At 43.4% G+C, this 23430-nt stretch overlaps 1 protein-coding gene across 1 annotated transcript in view; it reads right to left on the reverse strand.

Annotated features, from left to right (window-relative positions):
* LOC140729837 (mucin-6-like) overlaps window positions 1-23430 on the reverse strand; it is a 432642-nt gene that overhangs the window by 100579 nt on the left and 308633 nt on the right. Inside the window, exons 22-23 of the mRNA XM_073050050.1 lie at window positions 22215-22244; window positions 685-714 (exon numbers count right to left, since the gene is read on the reverse strand). Of these exons, the coding sequence (XP_072906151.1) occupies window positions 685-714; window positions 22215-22244 (60 nt within the window). The remainder of the gene's footprint in view (window positions 1-684; window positions 715-22214; window positions 22245-23430) is intronic.

The following is a 23430-nucleotide window of genomic DNA, read 5'->3' on the forward strand; positions in this document are numbered from 1 at the left end:
TGCGAGAAACCTTGATGACCAACAGATATGCGAATTTTGTTAGAGCACTAGTTCCTCTTGAAGGTAGTCAGCTAGGGTTTTAAGATGCTTATCTCCTTGTGTAGTCATGTGTAGAGATAGGACAGCTTCAGTCTGTTCTGAGTGTGTAAGCCATTATGAGTATTTTGTAATTTGTCTTTCGGGGGTGTCATGTAGTAAATAACTTTGGCTCCAGCCTGTCTTGTGTGGGAGGTATCTGGACGAATATATCTGTGTTGTGAGGGGAATTGTTAGTTAGTTAGTGGATTGGCAGGAACAGTCATAGACTGTTTCTATTTGAGTGACTAATTGAGTAAGCCCCGGGTGCTTGAAATAAAGAGTTTGTACTTTATCCGGATTCGACTTGCACAGTGGAGATGCTTACACAATTTCAATCTGATTCTCTGACTCTAGGAGAATTTTGCAACCTGTTCTCAGTGCTATTTTTTGTATTATTGCTTGCCTTCCTTTGCACTTTGATTTGTCAGACTTTATTTATGTACCTATGTTCTTTTTGTAGATTTTATTGTATTTCTTTATTTTTCATGTAAATGTCTGCAAGAAAATATCTTGATGAAGTATATGGCAACATATTCTAGAGGTACTTTACTCATAAATTTACTTTTAAATTTGAACTTTGATCTTCACATGAGGAAGAGTTTATACCTATTATTGAAGTTCCAGTTGATGTTGACTCTGGAAAAGAGAGAATTGAAACAATTAGCAAAGTCACATCAAGTCCATCAATGATTGATGCTGATATTGTAGATTGAAGCACCCACTAACATGTAAGGTTCACCCAAAATTATCAATGATCTTCTGTACATTTGGTGTCAGTTGAAGTGTTGTTTGGTGCTTTTTACATTGGAAGTAAAGATTTGTCAGTTTAGTTGAGCAGGATACTGAATAATTCCATCATTGTTGAACAGGAGAATGAAATTGAAGTTGAAGAAGCACGTGGGAAAAGTCAGTGGATCAACAGCTTCTAGTGCTGTCTCTGGAATGGCTGGAGTGTGAGCTGAACTGAAGGGGGTGAAACATGAATCCAGGACAGGCTCTGCAGTGGATCAGGAATGTATCATTGCTGTTGTCATCCATTTCCATCACAGCTATCACCCTGCTGCATTACAGCTGATCCCATACCTCTTGTTGTAGTTGAAGTAACTGTCGATGAAGGAAAGGTTACAACTGGCCATGTCAGGATAGAAAGTAAAATTTCACCAGTGTGTTTGATAATAGAATTCCAGTTCCCAAGATAACCACACTTATCTATGACTGAAGCAGAGTTCCAATGTTTATCAAATATTGTAACATAATGTGAAATAGTTTGTAAAAGCAACAGGGTGGCAGAAGAGGGAATAACCAATAGTTCAATAATCCATTTAATATTAGTGAATGTTAGCAATGTACAACCTGAAATTCTTATTCTTCACAGATGCACAAAACAGAAGAGTGTCTTGAAGAATGAGTGACAGTCAAAACATTGGAACCCCAAAGACCCTTACTCCCCCATGACCCACACACAAGCTGCAGCAAAGTAACAACACTACCCCTTCCCCACTAACTTCAACAAAAAAAGCATCAACACCCTCCACTCTCCAAGCAAGCAACAGCAAAGCTCCCAAGAAAGACCATCACCTGCAGTACAACAAAAACTAACAGATACATAATTTTCAAGTGAAAGAGAATGACTTTGTTCATGTAAAAGTAGAGAATGTTTAAGCTTGAATTTCATGGTTCCCTCATTGATGGGTTTATGAGTCATGGAGTTACGTAGCACAGAAACCAACTCTTCTACCAACCAAGTGTACCCCTGCCGCCAAGAACATATTTGCACAATATACGTTTTATTCTTCCCATAATCCCACCAACTCCCTCCAGATTCTGCCACTCACAAACACACTGACATCAAGTATGTGAACAATTGCTCTATCAACGTGCATGTTTTTGGAACATGGAAAGCAATGGGAACATCAAGGAGTTTCCCCGGTGGTCACTGGGAGAACATACAAAATTCCTCACAGATAGACATGATTCAACATGAGTCACTGTGGTAATCACCAATTTTTCATATCCCTAATTTTATCTAATTTACATTTAGTATCTCCTTTCTCAGTTGTTGAACTTACTGAAAATCAAAAATTTAAAATCAGAGTAATATGTAGTCTAATACTTATGAGCAAAGTCTCAAAATTCTGTCATCATTCTTGAGAAATGCCTATCATCAGGGAAGGCCACTTCTGCTACTGAGGAGCATGGATGAATATGTGATGCAGTCTGCACCTGTTAAATCAATGTGGGCTTCTTGCAAGTTTCTGTTTTTCATGTTGGATCCAGATTTTTACCCAGCTAGATCAAGTGCAAGATGTATATGTTCCTGAAAACTCTTTTCCCCAGGTTTTTGGACTGCAGGTTGTTCATTCCTTACCTGTTGTTGAAGTTGTGATTGATGTTGGTGCTGGAAGGAACACAGTAGATGGTGGAAATAGACTAGAAAATCATTCCAACATCTCTCAGTGCACAGAGACATTGTCAACTCTTGTGACATTTATCCATGAATTTTATATTTTCTGATGAAAAGATTTTAGATTTAGAAACATAGAAAACCTACAGCACAATACAGGCCCTTTGGCCCACAAAGCTGTGTCCAACATGTCCTTACCTAAGAAATTACCTAGGGTTACCCATTGCCCCCTATTTTTCTGAGCTCCATATACCTGTCCAGGAGTCTCTTAAAAGACTCTATCACATCCTCCTCCACCACCGGCAGCCCATTCCACACACTCGCCACTCTCTGCGTTTTAAAAAAAAACAACAACAACTTGCTGTTGACATCTCTTCTGTACCTGCTTCCAAGCACCTAAAACTGTGCCTTCTCATGCTGGCCATTTCAGCCCTGGGAAAAAGCCTCCGACTATCCACACGATCAATGCCTCTCATCATCTTATACACCTCTATTAGATCACTTCTCATCCTCCGCCACTCCAAGGAGAAAAGGGCGAGTTCACTCAACCTATTTTCATAAGGCTCCCCAGTCTAGGCAACATCCTTGTAAATCTCCTCTGCGCCTTTTCTGTGGTTTCCACATCCTTCCTGTAGTGAGGCCACCACTCTCTGGCTATAGAAATACCTGCTCATCTCCATTCTAAAAGGACACCCCTCTATTCTGAGGGTGTGACCTGTAGCCTTTGACTATCACATCATGGGAAACATATTTTACACATCTACTCTATTAAGGCATTCACCTTGCGATATGTTTCAATGAGTTCAGCCCTCATTTATCTTAATTCTAGTGAATACAGGTCCAGAGCCATCATATGACAAGCCATTCAATCCTGGAATCATTTTTGTGAACCTTCTTTAAACCCTCTCCAGTTTCAACACATCCTATCTAAGCTGAGGGGTTCAAAACTGCTCACAATACTCCAAGTGAGGCCTCACCAGTGCTTTATAAAGTCTCAACATTACATCCTTGCTTTTATATTCTAGTCCTCTTGAAATGAATGCTAACATCACATTTGTCTTCCTCACCAGAGACTCTACATGCAAACTAACCTTTAGGAAATCCTGCTCAAGGACTCCCAAGTCCTTTTGCATCTCAGTTTTTTATACTTGCTTTCCATTTAGAAAATAGCCATTTCTTCTACCAAAGTACATGACCATACATTTCCTGATACTGTATTCCATCTGTTATTTCTTTGCCCATTCTCCTAATCTCTCTAAGTCCTTCTGTAGCCTCTCGACTTCCTCAAAACTACTTGCCCCTCCACCTATCTTCATATTGTCTGGAAACTTTTCAACGAAGCCATCAACTCCATCATCCAAATCATTGACATATAATGTTAAAAGAATAAGACCCATCACATTCCCCTTTGGAGCACCGTTAGTCACCAGCAGCCAGTTAGAAAAGTCTCCTTTAGTCCCAGTCTTTGCCTCCTGTCAATCAGCCACTGCTTTATCCACGCTCGAATCTTTCCTTTAATACCATGGGCTCGTAGCGTGTTAAGCAGCCTCGCGTGTGGCACGTTGTCAAAGGCCTTCTCAAAATCCAAGTACACAATATCAACCCATTCTCCTTTGCCTATTCTGCTTGTTACTACTTCATAGAATTCTAACAGACTTATCTGCAAGATTTTCCTTGATAAAGCCTATTTTATCATGTGCCTCCAAGTACCCTGACACCTCATCCTTAATAATTGACTGCAACATCTTTCCAATCACTGAGGTCAGACTAACTGGTCTACAGTTTACTAACAGTTTACTTTCTTCTGCCTCTCTCCCTTCTGGAAGAGTGGAATGACATTTGCAATTTTCCAGTCTTCTGGAACCATTCCAGAATCTAGTGATTCTTGAAAGATCATTGCTAATCCCTCCATGATTATAGGGAGAATATAGGGAGCTAGGAAGGCAGTTGAGAAGAAGGACTGCAAAGGTAGTAATCTCGGGATTACTGCCTGTGCCACGCGACAGTGAGAGTAGGAATGCAATGAGGTGGAGGATAAATGTGTGGCTGAGGGATTGGAGCAGGGGGCAGGGATTCAAGTTTCTGGATCATTGGGACCTCTTTTGGGGCAGGTGTGACCTGTTCAAAAAGGACGGGTTACACTTGAATCCTAGGGGGACCAATATCCTGGCGGGTAGGTTTAATAGAGCTGTAAGGGAGGGTTTAAACTTATTTGGCAGGGGGATGGGAACCGGAATGATGGAGCGGAGGAGAGGGAAAACAGAAATAGATCTAAGGTAGTGAGCAGTAAGGATGTCAGGAAGGACAGGCAGGTGATGGAGCAAATTTGAAGCCATTGGGATGAGTTGCAGTGCAATCAATGCAAAATGTACCAAATACCGGACTTAAGGTGTTATACTTAAATGCACGCAGCATAAGGAATAAGGTGGATGATCTTGTTGTACAGTTACAGATTGGCAGGTATGATATTGTGGCCATCACTGAGATGTGGCTAAAGGATGCATGTCTCTGGGAGCTGAACGTCCAAGGATACACGGTGTATTGGAAGGATAGGCAGTTAGGTAGAGGGGGTGGTGTGGCTTTAATGGTAAGAAATGATATTAAATCATTGGGAAGAGTTGACATAGGATTGGAAGGTACAGAATCTTTATGGGTTGAGCTAAGAAATCACAGGGGTAAAAGGACCCTGATGGCAGTTATCTACAGGCCTCCAAACAGCTGCAGTGATGTGGACTACAAATTACAACAGGAAATGGAAAAGGCTTGCCAGAAGGGCAGTGTTATGATAATTGTAGGGGATTTTAACATGCAAGTGGATTGGGAAAATCAGGTCGGCACTGGATCTCAAGAGAGAAAATTTGTAGAATATCTACGAGTTGGCTTTTTAGAACAGCTTGTTGTTGAGCCCACTAGGGGATCGTCTGTACTGGATTGGGTATTGTGTAATGAACCAGAGGTAATTAGAGAGATGGAAGTGAAGGAACCCTTAGGATGCAGTGATCACAACATGATTGAGTTCACTGAAATTTGAGAAAGAGAAGCCTAAATCCAATGTGTCGGTATTTCAGTGGAGTAAAGGAAATTACAGTGGCTTGAGAGAGGAACTGGCCAAGGTTGACTGGAAAGGGACACTAGCGGGAAGGACGGCAGAGCAGCAGTGGCTGGAGTTTATGCGAGAAGTGAGGAAGGTGCAAGACAGATATATTCCAAAGAAAAATAAATTTTCGAATGGAAAAAGGATGTAACCGTGGCTGACAAGAGAAGCCAAAGCCAAAGTAAAAGCAAAGCAGAGGGCATACAAGGAAGCAAAACTTAGTGGGAAGACAGAGGATTGGGAAGTTTTTAAAAGCTTATAAGAAGGTCATTAAGAGGGAAAAGATGAACTATGAAAGGAAGCTAGCAAATAATATCAAAGAGGATACTAAAAGCTTTTTCAAGTATATAAAGAGTAAAAGACAGGTGAGAGTAGATATAGGACCGATAGAAAATGATGCTGGAGAAATTGTACTGGGAGATAAGGAGATGGTGGAGGAACTGAACGAGTATTTTGCATCAGTCTTCACTGAGGAAGACTTCAGCAATATACCGGACATTCAAGGGTGTCAGGGAAGAGAAATATGCGCAGTCACAATTATGACAGAGAAAGTATTCAGGAAGCTGAATAGTCTAAGGGTAGATAAATCTCCTGGACCAGATGGAATGCACCCTCGTGTTCTGAAGGAAGTAGTAGTGGAAATTGCGGAGGCATTAGCAATGATCTTTCAAAAGTTGATAGATTCTGGCCTGGTTATGGAGGACTGGAAGATTGCAAATGTCACTCTGCTATTTAAGAAGAGGGCAAGGAAGCAAAAAGGAAATTATAGACCTGTTAGCTTGACATCGGTGGTTGGGAAAGTTGTTGGAGTTGATTGTCAAGGATGAGGTTACGGAGTACCTGGAGGAATATGACAAGATAGGCAGAACTCAGCATGGTTTCCTTAAAGGAAAATCCTGCCTGACAAACCTAGTGCAATTTTTTGAGGAAATTACAAGTAGGCTAGACAAGGGAGATATAGTGGATGTTGTGTACTTGGATTTTCAGAAGGCCTTTGACAAGCACATGAGGCTGCTAAACAAGATAAGATCCGATGGAATTACGGGAAAGTTACATACGTGGATAGAGTGTTGGCTGATTGGCAGGAAACAGAGAGTGGGAATAAAACGATTCCATTCTGGTTGGCTGCCGGTTACCAGTGCTGTTCCGCAGGGGTCCGTGTTGGGGCCGCTTCTTTTTACGTTGTATATCAACAATTTGGATTATGGAATAGATGGCTTTGTGACTAAGTTTGCTGATGATACAAAGATAGGTGGAGGGGCTGGTATTGCTGAGGAAACAGAGAGTCTGCAGAGAGACTTGGATAGATTGGGGGAATGGGCAAAGAAGTGGCAAATGAAATACAATGTCGGAAAGTGTATGGTCATGCACTTTGGTAGAAGAAATAAACAGGCAGACTATTATTTAAATGGGGAGATAATTCAAAGTTCTGAGATGCAACAGGACTTGGGAGTTCTCATGCAGGATACCCTTAAGGTTAACCTCCAGGTTGAGTTGGTGGTGAAGAAGGCGACTACAATGTTGGCATTAATTTCTAGAGGAATAGAGTATAGGAGGAGGGATGTGATGTTGAGGCTCTATAAGGCACTGGTAAGACCTCACTTGGAATACTGTGTGCAGTTTTGGGCTCCTTATTTAAGAAAGGATGTACTGACATTGGAGAGGGTTCAGAGAAGATTCACTAGAATGATTCCAGGAATGAGAGGGTTAACATATGAGGAACGTTTGACCGCTCTTGGACTGTACTCCTTGGAGTTTAGAAGAATGAAGGGGGACCTCATAGAAACATTTCGAATGCTGAAAGACATGGACAGAGTGGATGTGGCAAAGTTGTTTCCTATGGTGGGGGAATCTAGTACAAGAGGACATGACCTGAGGATTGCAGGGCCCCCATTCAGAATGGAGATGCGAAAAAAAATTTTTCGCCGGAGGGTGGTGTATCTGTGGAATTTGTTGCCACGGGCGGCAGTGGATGCTGGGTCATTGGGTGTATTTAAGGCAGAGATTGATAGGTATCTGTGTAGTCAGGGCATCAAAGGTTATGGTGAGAAGGCGGGGGGATGGGACTAAACGGGAGATTGGATCAGCTCATGATGAAATGGCAGAGCAGACTCAATGGGCCGAATGGCTGACTTCTGCTCCTTGGTCTTATGGTCTTATGATCTCTTCAGCCGTCTTTTTCAGAACTCTGGGATGTGAACCATCTGGTCCAGGTGATTTGTCTACCTTCAAATCTTTTAGTTTCCTAAGAACCTTCTCCCTAGCTATTGTAATTTGACACTGACACTTGGAACTTCCCCCATGCTGGAGTATCTTCCACAGTGAATACTATGGGAAATACTTATTCAGTTCACCTGCTATTTCATTTCCCCTATTACTACCTCTTCAGCATCGTTTTCCAGTGGTTCAATATCCACTGTCACCTCTCTGTTACACTTTGTATCTGAAGAAACTTCTGGTCTCCTCTTTTGCTTACTTTCATATTCCATCTTTACCTTAATGACTTTTTTGTTGTTGTCTTCCTCTAACTCCCCACTGATCTTTTCTCCATTATATGGTCTCTCTTTGGTTTTTAAGTTGGTTTTGACTTCTCTTGTCAGCCCTGGTTGTGTCATCTTTTCTTTAGAATACTTTTTCGTCTTTAGGATGTATGTATCCTGTACCTTCCGAATTGCTTCCAGAAATTCCAGCCATTGCTGCTCTGCTGTCATCCCTGCCAGTGTTCTTTTCCAATGAATTCTGGCCAACTCCATTCTTGTTCCTCTACAATTCCCTTTACTCCATTGTAATAGTGATACTTCTGACTTCAGCTTCTTCTCAAATTTCAGAGTGAATTCGATTATATTATAATCACTTGGTTCAAAGGGTTTCAGATTTCTGGATCATTGGGACATCTTTTGGGGTGGGTGTGACCTGTACAAAAAGGACGGGTTGCACTTGAATCCCAGTGGGACCAATATCCTGGCGGGCAGGTTTGATAGAGCTGTTGTGGAGGGTTTAAACTCTAGTTTGGTGGGGGGGGGGGGGGAATTCAGAATGTGAGTGCAGGGATTAAGGTAGAAGGACAAGGGCATGATGCTAAGAGTTCTGAGTTGAGAGGAAGGACAGGCAGTGGACAGAACATAATTGTAGCCAGTTAAAGGGGTTGAAATGTGTCTATTTCAATGTTAGGAGTATTAGGAACAAGGAAGATGAACTTAGAGCATGGATTAGTACGTGGAATTACGATGTTGTGGCCATCACTGAAACTTCGTTGGACGAAGGGCAGGATTGGGTGATGCAGGTCCCGGGGTTCAGGTATTTTAAATGGAATAGGATGGGGGTGTAGAGAGGGGGTGGAGTGGCATTGCTGGTCAGGGATAGTATCACCTAGAAAGGCCTATAGAAAGGGAGGACGCTGCAGAAGGCGTGTCCACGGAGTCAGTCTGGGTGGAAGTCAGAAATAGGAAGGGATCAATCACTGTGCTGGGAGTAGTCTATAGGCCCCCAAATAGCCCTCGGGGCACCGAGGAGCAGATAAGCAGGCAGATTTTAGAATGGTGCAGGAAATACAGGGCAGTAGTTATGGGTGATTTCAACTTCCCTCATATTGACTGGCACCTCCTGAGTGCAAGGGGGATAGATGGGGCTGAATTTGTCAGGTGTGTTCGAGAAGGATTCCTGACACAGTATATGGACCGGCCAATGAGAGGAGAGGCTATACTGGATCTAGTTCTGGGTAATGAACCTGGTCAGGTGACAGACCTCTTGGTGGGGGAACATTTTGGTGAGAGTGACTACAACTGCCTTAGCTTCAGCATAGCTATGGAAAGGGATAAAATCAGATGAAATAGTAAAGTGCTTAACTGGGGAAGGGCTAACTTTGAAGGGATGAGGCAGGTGTTATGAGTGATGAACAGACCTGATGGACAATGGGGTACAGAGTTAACCATTCCCCCCCCCCGAGAAACACGAACTATTACTGTTGCTATGCTGACCATAAGAGAGATAAAGCCCAGGCAAGAACATTTGCTACAGATAAGAGGGGGAGAGAGACTGTTGATGTTACTGTACTATGACTTCTGCAAGGGTTATTTGTCTTCTACTATTTTGCTCATAAACATTCCTCAGTGGACTGAAGGAGTGGCCTTATTTGATGGACACAGTCATTCAGGAGTGATGGATAGCTGAGACCCCGTGAGTAGGGATGAAAAGACAGATCTGGAGAGACACCCTCCAGACACGCCAGTGGACACTGATTGAGTGTTGGAACCCCCAAGAAAGGTGGGGGCTTTGGAGACCGAACCAGGAGATCGGTCATTAAGGCTATCTGTGTAAAAGCAGGGCCGGTGGGGACTTATGTGTGTGTCCGCTCATGCCAGAGTGACGAGTCCACCACAGAAGAACGGTCTAGCAGAAGGATGGAGAGGTCATAACTGAATGACCACACCGATACGACGGATTAAGAAAGCAAAGGAAGCCTGACTGTAGCTGTTACATTTCACTCGCTCGCTCTCTCTCTCTCCAACGATTACAATACAACAACCATAACTACATCAGCACTCATGAACTGAACTGAACTTTATACTTTTCTATGACCATTTATTTACCCCTAGACATCGATAGAGCTTGTTTATTATTGATTATTATTATTCCTACACTTATAGGTTTATACTGCTAACTTGTTTTATATATATATTTGCATTATTGATATGGTTTTGCTTATTTTTATTAATAAACACCTCTAGTTTGGTACCACCAGTTTCCAACGGATTCTTCTTTCTCTGCTGGTTAAACACCCAGTTATGGGGTACGTAACACAGGAGCTAGCAAAAGTAAATTGGAAACAGATGTTCAAAGGGGAAAGCACAGAAGTAATGTGGGAGAAGTTTAGGGACCACTTGAACTGGGTTCAGGATAGGGTTGGGTTCCTTGGTTCCTTGGGTTCAGGATGGGTTCCTTGTCCCACTGAGGCAAGGAAAAAATGGTAGGAAAAGGAAACCGTGGCTGACGAAACTTGTGAGGCAACTTGTCAAGAGGAAGAAGGAAGCATGTGTTAGATATAAGAAGCAGGAAGTAGGAGGGGCTTATGAGAAATATAGGGTAATCAGGAAGTAGCTAAAGAAAGGACTTAGGAGAACCTGTGTGCTGGACAATGTGGAGATTAAGGAAGAAGAAGTGCTGGCTCTTCTTAAAAACATTAAGATTGATAAATTCCCAGGGCCGGATATGATACACCCCAGGTTGTTGTGGGAATTGAGAGATCTCAGGGGCATTAGCTATGATCTTTGAATCCTCTTTGGCTGCAGGGGAAGTGCCAGAGGACTGGAGAATGGCAAATGTAGTTCCCTTGTTTAAAAAAGGTAATAGGGAGAAACCTGGGAACTATGGACCAGTGAGTCTTACGTCGGTGGTAAGCAAGCTACTGGAAAGGATTCTTAAGGATAGGATCTACGAGCATTTAGAGAAGTACAGTCTACTCATGGATAGTCAACATGGCTTTGTGAAGGGAAGATCCTGCCTCACAAGCCTAATCAAATTTTTTGAAGAGGTAACAAAAGAAATTGATGAGGGTAGGGCAGTGGATGTGGTCTACATGGACTTTAGCAAAGCATTTGACAAGGTCCCTCATGAGAGACTCATCCAGAAAGTCATGAGGCATGGGATAAGTGGAACCTTGGCTGTTTGGATAAAAACTTGGCTTAAAGGAAGAAAGCAGAGGGTAGTTGTGGAAGGAAAGTATTCTGCCTGGAGGTCCGTAACTAGTGTAGTGCCACAGGGATCTGTCCTGGGACCCCTGCTATTTGTGATTTTTATAAATGACCTGGATGTAGAGGCGGAAGGATGGGTGAGTAAGTTTGTGGATGACATGAAGATTGGAGGAGTTGTGGATGGAGCTGTAGGTGGTTGAAGGTTACAAGAGGATATAGACAGACTGCAGAGTTGGGCAGAAAAATGGCAGATGGAGTTCAATCCGGACAAGTGTGAGGTGATGCATTTTGGAAGGACAAACCAGAAGACTGAGTACAGGATTAATGGTCAGTTACTTAAGAGTGTGGATGAACAAAGGGACCTTGGGATTCAAATCCATACATCCCTCAAGGTCGCTGCACAGGTTGATGGGGTAGTTAAGAAGGCCTATGGGTTGCTAGGCTTCATTAACAGGGGGATTGAGTTCAAGAGTAGAGAGGTCATGTTGCAACTCTACAAATCTCTGGTGAGACCGCACTTAGAGTATTGTGTTCAATTCTGTTCACCTCATTATAGGAAGGATGTGGAAGCTATGGAGAGGGTGCAGAGGAGATTTACCAGGATGTTGCCTGGATTGGAGAACAAGTCATATGAAGCAAGGTTAGCAGAGCTGGGACTTTTCTCTTTGGAGCGTAGAAGAATGAGAGGGGGCTTGATAGAGGTCTACAAGATTATGAGAGGCATAGATAGGGTGGATAGTCAGTACCTGTTTCCCAGGGCACCAGTAGCAAACACCAGAGGGCATAGGTACAAAATTGAAGGAGGGAAGTTTAAGGGAGACATCAGGGGTAAGTTTTTTACACAGAGGGTTGTGATGCCTGGAATGACTTGCCAGGGATGGTGGTAGAGGCTAAAACATTAGGGGTATTTAAGAGCCTCTTGGACAGGCATATGGATGAAAGAAAAATGGAGGGTTATGGGGTAGTGTGGGTTTAGTACTTTTTTTAAGGATTATATGGGTCAGCACAACATGGAGGGCTGAAGGGCCTGTACTGTGCCGTAGTGTTCTATGGTTCTTTTACCTTAAACTCTCTAATCAATTCTGGTTCATTGCACAACACTCAGTCCAGTATAGCTGATCCTCTAGTGAGCTCAACCAGAGCTGCTCTAAAAAGCCATCTCATAGACACTTTAGAAATTCCTCCTCCAGCACCAGTCAGATTTTTCCCAATCTACCTGCATATTGAAGTCCCATGTGACTTTTGTAATATTGCTATTTTGGCATGCATCTTCTATCTCCTATTGTAATTTGTAGGCAACATCCTTACTACTGTTTTGGGGGGGGGTGTCTGTATTTGACTCCAATCAAGGTATTTTTACCCTTGCAGTTCCTTAGGTCTATACACAATGACTTAACAGCTTCCGATCCTATGTAACCACTTGCTGATGATTTTATTTTATTTTTTTACTAACAGAGCAATGTCATCCCCTCTGGCTACCTGACTATCCTTTCAATACAATGTGTATCCTTGCCTACAATACTATACCTGCCAATTCACAACTGTGCTTCAAGTTCATCCACCTTACAATGTATACTGCATGCATTCAGATATAACACCTTCAGTCCTGTGTTCACCCTTTTCGATTTTTGTCTACTTGTATATTGTAACTTCTCCTGTTCACTGAAATAGAACCATAGAACATTACAGCACAGAAACAGGCACTTCAGCCGTTCTTGGCTGTGCTGAACCATTTTTCTGCCTAGTCCCACTGACCTGCACCTGGACCATATCCCTCCATACCCCTCTCATTCATGTACCTGTCCAAGTTTTTCTTAAATGTTAAAAGTGAGCCTGCATTTACCACTTCATCTGGCAGCTCATTCCACACTCCCACCACTCTCTGTGTGAAGAAACCCCTCCCCCCAATGTTCCCTTCAAACTTTTTCCCCTTCACCCTTAACCCATGTCCTCTGGTTTTTTTCTCCCCTAGCCTCAGTGGAGAAAGCCTGCTTGCATTCACTCTATCTATACCCAGCATAATTTTATGTACCTCTATCAAATCTCCCCTCATTCTTCTACACTCCAGGGAATAAAGTCCTAACCTATTCAACCTTTCTCTGTAACTCAGTTTCTCAAGTCCCGGCAACATCCTTGTAAACCTTCCCTGCACTCTTTCAACCTTATTAATATCCTTCCTGTAATTAAGTGACCAAACCTGCTCATACTACTCCAAATTCGGCCTCACCAATGTCTTATACAACTTATACAACCATAACATTCCAACTCTTATACACAATACTTTGATTTATGAAGGCCAATGTACCAAAAGCTCTCTTTAAGACCCTATCTACCTGTGACTTTTCGGGAATATTGTATCTGTATTCCCAGATCCCTCTGTTCTACTGCACTCCTCAGTGTCCTGCTGTTTACATTGTATGTTCTACCTTGGTTTGTCCTTCCAAAGTGCAATACCTCACACTTATCTGCATTAAACTCCATCTGCCATTTCTCAGCCCATTTTTCCAGCTGGTCCAAATCCCTCTGCAAGCTTTGAAAACCTTCCTCGCTGTCCACTACACCTCCAATCTTTGTATCATCAGCAAATTTGCTGATCCAATTTTACCACATTATCATCCAGATCATCGATATAGATGACAAATAACAATGGACCCAGCACTGATCCCTGTGACACACCACTAGTCACAGGCCTCCCCTCAGAGAAGCAATCCTCCACTACCACTTTCTGACTTCTCCCATTGAGCCAATGTCTAATCCAATTTACTACCTCACCATGTATACCTAGCGATGAATCTTCCTAACTAACCTCCCATACGGGATCTTTTCAAAGGCCTTACTGCAGTCCATGTAGACAACATCCACTGCCTTCCCTTCATCCACTTTCCCTGGTAACCTCCTGGAAAAACTCTGATGTTGCTCTATCATCAGCATCTCCTTGCTTGGAGTCTCACTATAAAGTGTCTCTGTTTGTAAACCAACTACCTCATCTTCTGCACTATCACTCCAGTTCTCATCCCCTGCCAAACTAAACTCACCTGAACAACTCTAGCCAATCTGCCCACAAGGATATTGGGCCCCTTCCGGTTCAGATGTAATCTGTCTCATTTGTACAGGTCTCCAGAACAGCTCCCAATATCCATAAATCTGAAGCCCTGCCCCCTGCACCAGTGCCTCAACCACGCATTCACCTACCAGATCATTCTATTCTTTCCTTCCGTGATGCGTGGCACAGGCAGCAATCTAAAGATTACTACCCTGAAGATCCTGCCTTTCAGTGTTCTAACCAGCTCCCTACAATCTCTCTTCATGACCTTCTCGCCTTGCCTACTTATGTCATTTTTGCCAATATGTACCAAGACTTCTGCCTGCTCACCCTTCCTTTGAGGATGCCATGGACCTCATCCAACACATCCCTGGTCCCGACACCAGTTGTGTCTATTGCGCCCACAGAACCTCGTTTCTGTTGCTCTGGCGAAGGAATCCCCTGTCAACACTGCAGTCCTCTTCACTTCTCTGCTCTTCTGAGCCACAGTACCACACTCGGTATCAGATATGTGGTTACTGAGGCTGCCCCTGGTAGGCTGTCCCCCTCCATAGTATCAGAGTTAGGTTTATTATCACCAGTATGTGTAGTGAAATTTGTTAATGCAGCAGCAGTTCAATGCAATATATAATATAGAAGAAAATGTAAGTAAATCAATTACAGTATATGTATATTGAATAGATTAAAAATCATTCAAAAATAGAAATTTATATTAAGATGGGAGGTAGTGTTCATGGGTTCAATGCCCATTTAGGAATCGTGTGGCAGTGGGGAAGAAGCTTTTCTAATGAATCCCTCTTGTTGATTGGTTGCTCCTCAAATCAGAGAAACCACCGTGAATCTCTGTCTTTTAAAACCTCCATCACCACCCTGATTAAAAGTTCTCTCTGTGCACCCCTGATGTTGATTGTCCAACCGAGATACAGGTATTTAATCTTCAAGTGCAAACTCCTCATAGATGACACCAGAGTCATGATTCAATGTGAGTCACTAACTGTGGAAGTTAGCAATGTTTCATATCATAATATTATATAATGTAAAATTTGTATTTCCTTTCATAGTTAAACAATCCTGCCAGGGTATTAGTACCCTTTGAGTTCAGGCGTAACCCATCGTTTTTTTAGGTATCACTTATTCAAAAACGATGGGTTACACTTGAACTCAAAGGGTACTAATATCCTGGTGGGATTGTTTAATATAGCTGTTAGGGAGGGTTTAAACTAAGTTGGCAGGGGGAAAGGAAACCAGGGTGTTAGGGTCGAGGAAGAGAAAAATAGAAATAAGTCAAAGATACTGTTCAGCAAACATGGCAAGAAGGACAGGCAGGTGAATAGACAGGATAATTTGCTGTACAATAGAAATATAGCAAAATTGGTAACAGATACTGATCTAAATGTACTGTACTTAAATGCACACAGCATTAGAAATAAAGTGGATAGCCTTGTTGTACAGCTACAGGTTAAAAGGTATGACATTGTGGCCATCAATGATGGATGAGATTGGGAGCTGACTGTCCAAGGATACACAGTGTACTGTATAGGAAAGATAGGAAGGTAGGTAAAGAGGGTGGTATGGCCCTGATAGTAAGCAATGATATGAATTCACTAGAAAGAAGGGACGTAGGATCAGAAGAGGTAGAATCCTTATGGGTCGAGCTAAGAAATGGCAAGGGTAAAAAGACACTAATAGCAGTTATATACAGGCCTCCAACCAGCAGCCGGGTTGTGGACTACAAGTTACAGTTAGAAATAGAAAAAGTGTGTCAGAAGGAAACTGTCAACATAATTATGGGGGATTTTAATATGAAAGTGGATTGGGAAAGTCAGGAAGGTACTGGATCTCAGGAGAGGGAGTTTGTAGAATGCCTACAGGATGGCTTTTTGGAGCAGCTTGTCCATAAGCCCACCAGGGGATCGGCTGTTTTGGATTGGGTGCTGTGTAATGAACCTGAGGCGATTAGGGAGCTAGAGGTAATGGAACCCCTTGGAAGTAGTGATCATAATATGATGAGTTCAGTTTCAAGGAAGCAAAAATTAGTGGGAAAACTGAGAACTGGACGACATTTAAAAATTTACAGAAGGAAACTAAGGAAGTCATTAGGAAAGAAAAGATGAATTATGAAAAGAAGTTGGCAATTAACATAAAAAAGGATACTAAGAGTTTTTAAATATATGAAGAGTAAAAAAGTGACACAGGTAGATATAGGACCGATTGAAAATGATGCTGGAGAAATTATAATGGCTAACAAAGAGATGGCAGAAGAACTAAATGAGTATTTTGCATCAGTCTTCACTGTGGAAGACATTAGCAACATACCTGATAGCCAGAGGTCTCAGGGAATAGAATTATGTACAGTCAAGATTACTGAAGGGAAAGTGCTTGGGAAGCTAAATGGGCTAAGGATAGATAAGTCTCCCGGACCGGATGAAGTGTACCCACAGGTTCTGAAGGAGGTGGCTTTGGAGAATGTGGAGGCATTGGAAATGATCTTCCAGGAATCAATAGACTCTGGAAGGTCACAAATGTAGTTATGCTGTTTAAGAAAGGAGGGAGGCAGCAAAAAGAAAATTACAGACCTATTAGTCTGACATCGGTAGTTGGGAAGTTATTGGAGTCGATCCTCAAGGACGAAGTTATGAAATACCTCGAGGTGCATGACAAGAAAGGCCCAAGACTGCATGGTTTCATGAAGGGAAGATCCTGCTTCACCAACCTATTGGAATTTTTTGAGGTAATCTTAAATAAGATTGACAAGGGAGAGGCTGTGGATATTGTGTATTTGGATTTTCAAAAGGCCTTCGATAAGGTGCCGCATAAGAGGCTGCTTAATAAAATGAGAGCCCATGGAATTACAGGAAAGATATTGGACTGGGGGGAGCATTGGCTGATAGGCAGAAAGCAAAGGGTGGGAATAAAGGGATCCTATTCTGTTTGGTTGCTGGTTACTAGTGGTGTTCCGCAGGAGTTGGTGTTGGGGCCGCTTCTTTTTATACTGTACATCGATGATTTAGATTATGGATTAAATGGTTTTGTGGCTAAGTTTGTGGATTACACCAAGATAGGTGGAAGAGCAAGAAGTGTTGAAGAAATGGAAAGGTTGCAGAGAGACTTGGTCAGTTTAGGAGAGTGGGCAAAGAAATGGCAGATGAGATACAATGTTGAGAAATGTATGTTTGTATATTTTGGAAGAAGAAATAATCGGGCAATGATTATTTCGATGGGGAGAAAATTAAAAAATCCAAAGGGACTTGGGGGTTCTTGTGCAGGATACCCTAAAGATTAACCACCAGGTTGGATCGGTAGTAAGGAAAGCGAATGCTATGTTGGCATTCATTTCAAGAGGAACAGTGCATAAGAGTACGGAGATGTTGATGAGGCTCTATGGGGCACTGGTGAGACCTCATTTGGAATACTGTGCGCAGTTTTGGGCCCCCTATCTTAGAAGGGATGGACTGATGTTGGAGAGAGTTCAGAGAAGATTTATGAGGATGATTCCTGGAATGCAGGGGTTAGCATATGAGGAGCGTTTGTCGGCTCTTGGACTGTATTCATTAGAGTATAGAAGAATGAGAGGGGATCTCATAGAAACATTTCGGATGTTGAAAGGGTTAGAAAGAGTAGATAGAACATAGAACAGTACAGCACGTTACAGGCCCTTCGGCCCACAATGTTGTGCCGACCCTCAAACCCTGCCTCCCATATAATCCCCCACCTTAAATTCCTTAAATACCTGTCTAGTAGTCTCTTAAACTTCACCAGTGTACCTGCCTCCACCACTGACTCAGGCAGTGCATTCTACGCACCAACCACTCTCTGAGTAAAAAAACTTCCTCTAATATCCCCCCTGAACTTCCCTCCACTTACCTTCAAACCATGTCCTCTTGTACTGAGCAGTGGTGCCCTGGGGAAGAGGTGCTGGCTATCAACTCTGTTTATTCTTTTTAATATCTTGTACACCTCTATCATGTCTCCTCTCATCCTCCTTCTCTCCAAAGAGTAAAACCTTAATCTCTGATCATAATCCATACTCTCTAAACCAGGCAGCATCCTGGTAAATCTCCTCTGTACCCTTTCCAATGCTTCCACATTCTTCCTATAGTGAGGCGACCAGAACTGGACACAGTACTCCAAGTGTGGCCTACCCAGAGTTTTATAGAGCTGCATCATTACATTGCGACTCTTAAACTCTATCCCTTGACTTATGAAAGCTAACACCCCACAAGCTTTCTTAACTACCCTATCTTCCTGTGAGGCAACTTTCAGGGATCTGTAGACATGTACCCCCAGATTCCTCTGCTCCTCCACACTACCAAGAATCCTGCCATTTACTTTGTACTCTGCCTTGGAGTTTGTCCTTCCAAAGTGTACCACCTCACACTTCTCCAGGTTGAACTCCATCTGCCACTTCTCAGCCCACTTCTGCATCCTATCAATGTCTCTCTGCAATCTTCGACAATCCTCTACACTATCTACAGCACCACCAACCTTTGTGTCGTCTGCAAACTTGCCAACCCACCCTTCTACCCCCACATCCAGGTCGTTAATAAAAATTATGAAAAGTAGAGGTCCCAGAACAGATCCTTGTGGGACACCACTAGTCACAACCCTCCAATCTGAACGTACTCCCTCCACCACAACCCTCTGCCTTCTGTAGGCAAGCCAATTCTAAATCCACCTGGCCAAACCTCCCTGGATCCCATGCCTTCTGACTTTCTGAAAAAGCCTACCGTGTGGAACCTTGTCAAATGCCTTACTAAAATCCACTGTACTACCCTCATCTATATGCCTGGTCACCTCCTCAAAGAACTCTATCAGGCTTGTTAGACACAATCTGTCCTTCATAAAGTCATGCTGACTGTCCCTGATCAGACCATGATTCTCTAAATGCCCATAGATCCTATCTCTAAGAATCTTTTCCAACAGCTTTCCCACCACAGACATAAGGCTCACTGGTCTATAATTACCCAGACTATCCCTACTACCTTTTTTGAACAAGGGGACTACATTTGCCTCCCTCCAATCCTCCAGTACCATTCCCGTGGACAACGAGGACATAAAGATTCTAGCCAGAGGCTCAGCAATCTCTTCCCTCGCCTCGTGGAGCAGCTTGTGGAATATTCCGTCAGGCCCTGGGGACTTATCCATCCTAATGAATTTAAACAACTCCAACACCTCCTCTCCCTTAATATCAACATGCTCCAGAATATCAACCTCACTCATATTGTCCTCACCGTCATCAAGTTCCCTCTCATTGGTGAATGCCGAAGAGAAGTATTCATTGAGGACCTCGCTCACTTCCACAGCCTCCAGGCACATCTTCCCACCTTTATCTCTAATCGGTCCTACCTTCACTCCTGTCATCCTTTTGCTCTTCACATAATTGAAGAATGCCTTGGGGTTTTCCCTTACCCTACTCGCCAAGGCCTTCTCATGCCCCCTTCTTGCTCTTCTCAGCCCCTTCTTAAGCTCCTTTCTTGCTACCCTATATTCCTCAATAGACCCATCTGATCCTTGCTTCCTAAACCTCATGTATGCTGCCTTCTTCCACCTGACTAGATTTTCCACTTCACTTGTCACCCATGTTTCCTTCACCCTACCATTCTTTATCTTCCTCATCGGGACAAATTTATCCCTAACATCCTGCAAGAGATCCTTAAACATCAACCACATGTCCATAGTACATTTCCCTGTGAAAACATCATCCCAATTCACACCCGCAAGTTCTAGCCTCATAATTTGCCCTTCCCCAATTAAAATTTTTCCTGTCCTCTCTGATTCTATCCTTTTCCATGATAATGCTAAAGGCCAGGGAGTGGTGATCACTGTCCCCCAGATGCTCACCCCTAAGAGATCTGTGACCTGACCCGGTTCATTACCTAATACTAGATCTAGTATGGCATTCCCCCTAGTCGGCCTGTCAACATACTGTAACAGGAATCCATCCTGGACACACTTAACAAACTCTGCCCCATCTAAACCCTTGGAACTAATCAAGTGCCAATCAATATTAGAGAAGTTAAAGTCACCCATGATAACAACCCTGTTATTTTTGCACCTTTCCAAAATCTGCCTCCCAATCTGCTCCTCGGTATCTCTGCTGCTACCAGGGGGCCTATAGAATACCCCCAGTAGAGTAACTGCTCCCTTCCTGTTCCTGACTTCCACCCATACTGACTCAAAAGAGGATCCTGCTACATTACCCACCCTTTCTGTAGCTGTAATAGTATCCCTGACCAGTAATGCCACACCTCCTCCCCTTTCTCCCCCCTCTCTTTCCCTTTTAAAGCACTGAAATCCAGTAATATTGAGAATCCATTCCTGCCCTGGTGCCAGCCAAGTCTCTGTAATGGCCATTACATCATAATTCCATGTATGTATCCAATTTGTTCCTGATGCTTCTTGCATTGAAGTACACACACTTTAGCCCTTCTAGTTTACTACCTTTACACCCTTTATTCTGCTTCTCTTTCCTCAAAGCCTGTGGAAGATGTGGAAAGGCTGTTTCCCCTGGTGGATGAGTCCAGGACAAGAGGCCACAGTCTTAGAATTAGAGGGGGGAGGGATGAAGCACAGAGCTGGGAAGTGATAGGCTGAAGGGAAATGGGCTGGGGGAAGGTGGAGAGTTATAGGAAATAAAAGAGAAAGAAAGGTAGGGCTGGGTGGTGATTATAGTGAGGGGGGGGGGGGGGGGAAGAGAGAGAAAGAGAACCAGACTAAAATTATAGATAGGGATGGGGTAAGGGGAGCAGGAGTATCAACCTCCCCCAACACTTACAGGATCTGACCACCAGACACATCTTCCCCTCCCCCCCCACTCTCGGCTTTCTGCAGGGATCGCTCCCTACGCGACTCCCTTGTCCATTCATCTCCCCCATCCCTCCCCACCGACCTCCCTCCAGGCACTTATCCCTGCAAACGGAAGAAGTGCTACACCTGCCCCCCACACTTCTTCCCTCACCACCATCCTAGGCCCCAGACCGTCCTTTCAGGTGAGGCACCACTTCACCTTTGAGTCAACTGGGGTGATATACTGTATCCAGTGCTCCTGATGTGGCCATTTATACATTGGGGAGACCCATCGCAGACTGGGAGACCGTTTCGCCGAACACCGGCGCTCAGTCCTCCAGCAGTGGCGGGATCTCCCTGTGGCCACACACTTCAATTCCACAGACCACTCCCACTGTCTGTCCATGGCCTCCTCTACCGTCAAGATGAGGCCACACGCAGGTTGATGGAGCAATACCTTATCTCCCGCCTAGGTAGCCTCCTACCTGCCGGCATGAACATTCAACTCACAGACCTCCGTTGATACCCCTGCCCCTCCTTACCCCATCCCTATCTATAATTTAATCTGGTTCTCTTTCTCTCTCTTTTCCCCCCTCACTATAATCTCCCCCCAGCCCTACCTTTCTTTCTCTTTTATTTCCCATAATTCTCCACCTTCCCCCAGCCCATTTCCCTCCAGACTATCACTTCCCAGCTCTCTACTTCATCCCTCCCCCCCACTTCTTATCCCCCCTCGACCATCCCACGTTACTTCACTCCTGATGAAGGGTTTCGGCCTGAAAAGTCGTCACTACCTCCTCCCATAGATGCTGGCTGGCCTGCTGAGTTCTGCTAGCATTTTGTGTTTTTAGTAAGTGTCCTAATATTCCTGAGTGAAGTCTCAGAATTCTGTCAGCATTCAGGGGCAATGCCTCTCATCAGGGAGGGCCACTCTTGTTGCTGAGGATCAAGAACCAATTTTTGGTGAAGTCTGCATCTGTTAAGCCACTGTGGACTTCTTGCAAGTTTCTGTTTATCATGCAAGATATAATTTTTTCCACAGCTACATCAAGACTGAGAAGTATGTTCTTGAAAACTCTTTTCCCCAGGTTTGTGGACAGCAGGTTGTTCATTTCTTACCTGTTGTTGGAGTTGTGATCGATGTTGGTGCTTGAAGAAACACAGTAGATGGTGTAAATAGACAGACTAGAAAATCATTCCATCATCAATCAGTGCACAGAAGTTGAGAAGCTGTCCCATCTAAGAGCAGTTGGTCTTATTCAGAAGAGATTACTAACCTCATTAGGTTTTTCTCTGCCAGATTTGTATTGTTAATATTTCAAGATCAAAAAGATTATATTGAAAGTGGCATTGGATTGAAATTGGGTCACTGATGATGAGAAATAAGTTTCCCCTTGTCTATTCATCTCATTTCTGCCTTCATTGAATTAACTTGCTTCCCAATATTTACAGTTATACCTTGAAATGAGCATCTCAAGTGGAGCAGAGTGAGCTGCCTTAATGATTGGTTATAGCACTCACATCCATGGTGATGAAGTGCTTTGAGTGTTTGGTTATGTCTAGAATCAACCCTAGTCTCAGCAAGGACCTGGACCCACTGCAACTTGCCTATCGTCACTAAAGGTCTATAGCAGAAGCAATCTTAATGGCACTACACGTGGCCTTGGATCATCTGGACCATACTGGTACTTGTGTCAGGATGCTGTTTATTGACTACAGCTGAGCATTTAAAGAATTGAGGTAACTGCACAATTTTCTTGACATGTAAACACGAGGAAGTCCATATTATTCTTATTCTGGCATCTTTTCCCTTCTCTCACAGTCCTGAAGAAGAGTCTCGGCCTGAAATATCGTCTGTCTATTCAAAAGTCCATAAGACCGAAAGATATAGGTGCTGAATTAGGCCATTTTGCTAATCGAGTCTGCTCCATTTTCCCTCTCACCCCAATTGCCACTTTCTCACCTTATCCTTTCATGCCCTGACCAATCAAGAATCTATCAACCTTTGCCTTAAAAATACATAAAGATTTGGCCTCCAAGCTACCTGTGGCAAAGAATTCCACAGATCCTCCACTCTCCAGCTAAAGAAAGTTCTCTTCATCTCCATTCTAAAAGGATGCCCCTCTATTCTCAGGCTATCTCCTCTGGTCCTAGATTCTCCCATCATAGGAAACATCCTCTCCACATCCACTCTGTTGAGGCCTTTCAACATTCAATAGGTTTCAATGAGGTCATCCCTCATTCTTCTGAATTCCAGTGAATACAGGCTCAGCCATCAAACACTCTCCATCAAGCTGTTCAATCATGGAATCATTTTCGTGAACCTTCTTTGGAT

Source organism: Hemitrygon akajei, chromosome 6 (genome assembly GCF_048418815.1).
Source record: "Hemitrygon akajei chromosome 6, sHemAka1.3, whole genome shotgun sequence".
NCBI lineage: Eukaryota > Metazoa > Chordata > Chondrichthyes > Myliobatiformes > Dasyatidae > Hemitrygon > Hemitrygon akajei.